The following is a 2,282-nucleotide window of genomic DNA, read 5'->3' on the forward strand; positions in this document are numbered from 1 at the left end:
TCTGTCGCCGCGCTCACCGCCCACGACAATGTTGTGCTCCTCAGCCACCGCTGGATAGCCGCGTCGGGGGCATCTGGTGGCGGTGCCGCCGGTCGCCGCCGGGGGTTGGGAGAGATGCGAGTCGGGGATGGGAAGAACAAACAGAGAGAGGGGGCTGACATGTCGCGTACCAATAAAAAAAACTGGCCAAAAACAGGTTTAAGGGGAGTCAGAGTTGTAAGTTATACGGTTTTGAGAATTTAGAGTTGCAAATTGGACGGATTTGAAGTTCAAGGTTAGTCGGAGCTTCTAGTTATTGGTGATCATTTGAGGTTAAAATTTGGAGTACATATATCGCACTTTCTTATAAGTCAACAGAACCCTAGGCTTTTCCAACAACTATCATCAATAACTAGAAACAAATAAATTGATCATCCCAAGATTACATCGACCAGAGGCCTGGACGCAGGCTTGATCATTTTCGTTACAGCCATTTTATCATGAGCGCTCCATGGACATTCTGGCTGGCCGACCATCTTCCAATCCCAGAGTCCATTGTACTGCACTTGGCCATCCCTGAGCAGAACAACGCGTTGTAAAGATCTGCACATCCTCACAAGATCCCTCAGGAACTTTATCTGGCGTGATGTCTGCGTGAATCCAATCATGACCACCTCCTTCATGTTCCGATGCCGCAGCTTCCGCTTCGGTCTCGGCCAGAGCCACCACGCTATCTCCTCTCCCTGCTTCTCGTCGGAGTGAGCCACATGGATGTGCAGGACCTCGAGCGACCGCGCGGCAAGCACGAGCATGCGCGGCCACGAGGCGTCCCAGTTGGAAGGCAGGTCGGCGACGAGGAGCCTCTTCAGGCCGAGGAACGGCGTGGCCAGGTGCATCGGCACCACCCATCTACTTGGCCCGGTGAACCGGAGGACGAGGCTCGTCGTCGCTGCTGGGGCCTTCCCGAGGAAGTTCGAGGGCTTCTTGCTCCCCCAGAATGTGAGGTTCACCTGCGTGAGGTTTGGAACGGAGTCGAGCCTGAGCACCACGGTCGTGCCTATGCACGCCAGGCGGGCGAGCATTGGGAGGGCGCGCACCGTGATCCTTGAGAACGCGCATTCTTCCACGACGAGCTCCCTCATGGCTGAACCCGGTGCGTCGACCACCAGATGGTCGAGGTCCGCCGTGCAGCTGCATGATATGAGATGCAGCACCTGAAGCCGTGTGAGGTCGCTGAACAGCCTCTCGTAGACGGCGACGGGCGTGGACGCGGCCACGCCTTGCAAGACGAGCGTGGTGAGCGCCTCGTAGCTGTGCAGCGGCGGGAGCGTGGTGTTGCCCGGCGCCAGGCTGCGCAGGCGCGACCTGCCGCCGTCGCCGAGGCAGTCGTCGGGGAAGGGGTAGGCGGGCCCATCATGATGGCCGCACGCTGGTCTGACGACCATCTCCAGATCTTCCACGCCCCACGAGCCGACAGCGGCGGCGATCAGACGCTCGATGATGCCGCCGTGATCCGTGGGGAAGAACTCGAGCCGGAGGGTCTTGACGCGGCGACGTGCGTCGCCGTCACAGTCGGCTGCCAAGAAGCTGGTGACTCCGTCGGCCAACGCCCTCGTGCTGCCCATCTCGCAGCGCGCCAGGAAACCGTCGAGCATCCCGGCCATGGCCGGGTCAGGCGGCAGGTTGTCCTCGCGGAGAGCGACGGCCTGATCGTACTCTGGCGGGAGTATGTCGCTGACCCTGAAGTCGAGAGCGGGCAGGTCACGAGGAACACGCGCCCAGCGCCTAGCGAGGACGGCGGTGGAGAGCGCGGTGCGGGTGTCCAGCCTGCCCACTATGAGGGCGATCAGCTCGTCAGGAAGGGCGCTCAGGCGGTCCTCGCCGGCGGCCCTACGTGGTCCTCGCACGAGACGGCGCAGCTTCTGCTTCTCCATGGCTGCAGATCTGGTGGCCGGCGAATTGGGAGTACGGTACAGCATGGGGTGGGGGGCCTTGTTGTGCATAAATAGTCAGGTCTGCTTGAGAGAGAAGTTGGATCTGGCGGGGAATTCAGGTCCGCCCAGGGAGTTCGATTCGGAGGGGAATTCAGGTCTGCGCACGGCACCGTCTGCTGGCGGGAGAAGTTCGACTTGGCGGGCAGTTCAGGCCCGCTGCGCGTCGGATTTGCATGGCACCATATCATCCCCATGGAGTATTTGTTCACATCGACAACAAAAAACGAACAACACAAGGTATTGGCCTAACCTGCATCTGCACATAGGCTTCACAAGGATATATGCAGAGTGTTTTCTTACTTCTAGTTG

General features: G+C 59.6%; 1 protein-coding gene across 1 annotated transcript; it reads right to left on the minus strand.

Moving 5' to 3' along the window:
• Positions 1–410: 410 nt before the first annotated feature.
• LOC147984378 (uncharacterized) lies at positions 411–2,192 on the minus strand. Its single transcript, XM_087541072.1, has one exon. It carries the CDS (start codon positions 1,980–1,982, stop codon positions 411–413), a length of 1,572 nt encoding a protein of 523 aa, XP_087397198.1. The 5' UTR covers positions 1,983–2,192.
• Between the last annotated feature and the right edge of the window lie 90 nt (positions 2,193–2,282).

This window comes from Triticum urartu, chromosome 2A (assembly GCF_056163025.1).
Source record: "Triticum urartu cultivar PI428250 chromosome 2A, HENAU_Tu73, whole genome shotgun sequence".
Taxonomy (NCBI): Eukaryota; Viridiplantae; Streptophyta; class Magnoliopsida; order Poales; family Poaceae; genus Triticum; species Triticum urartu.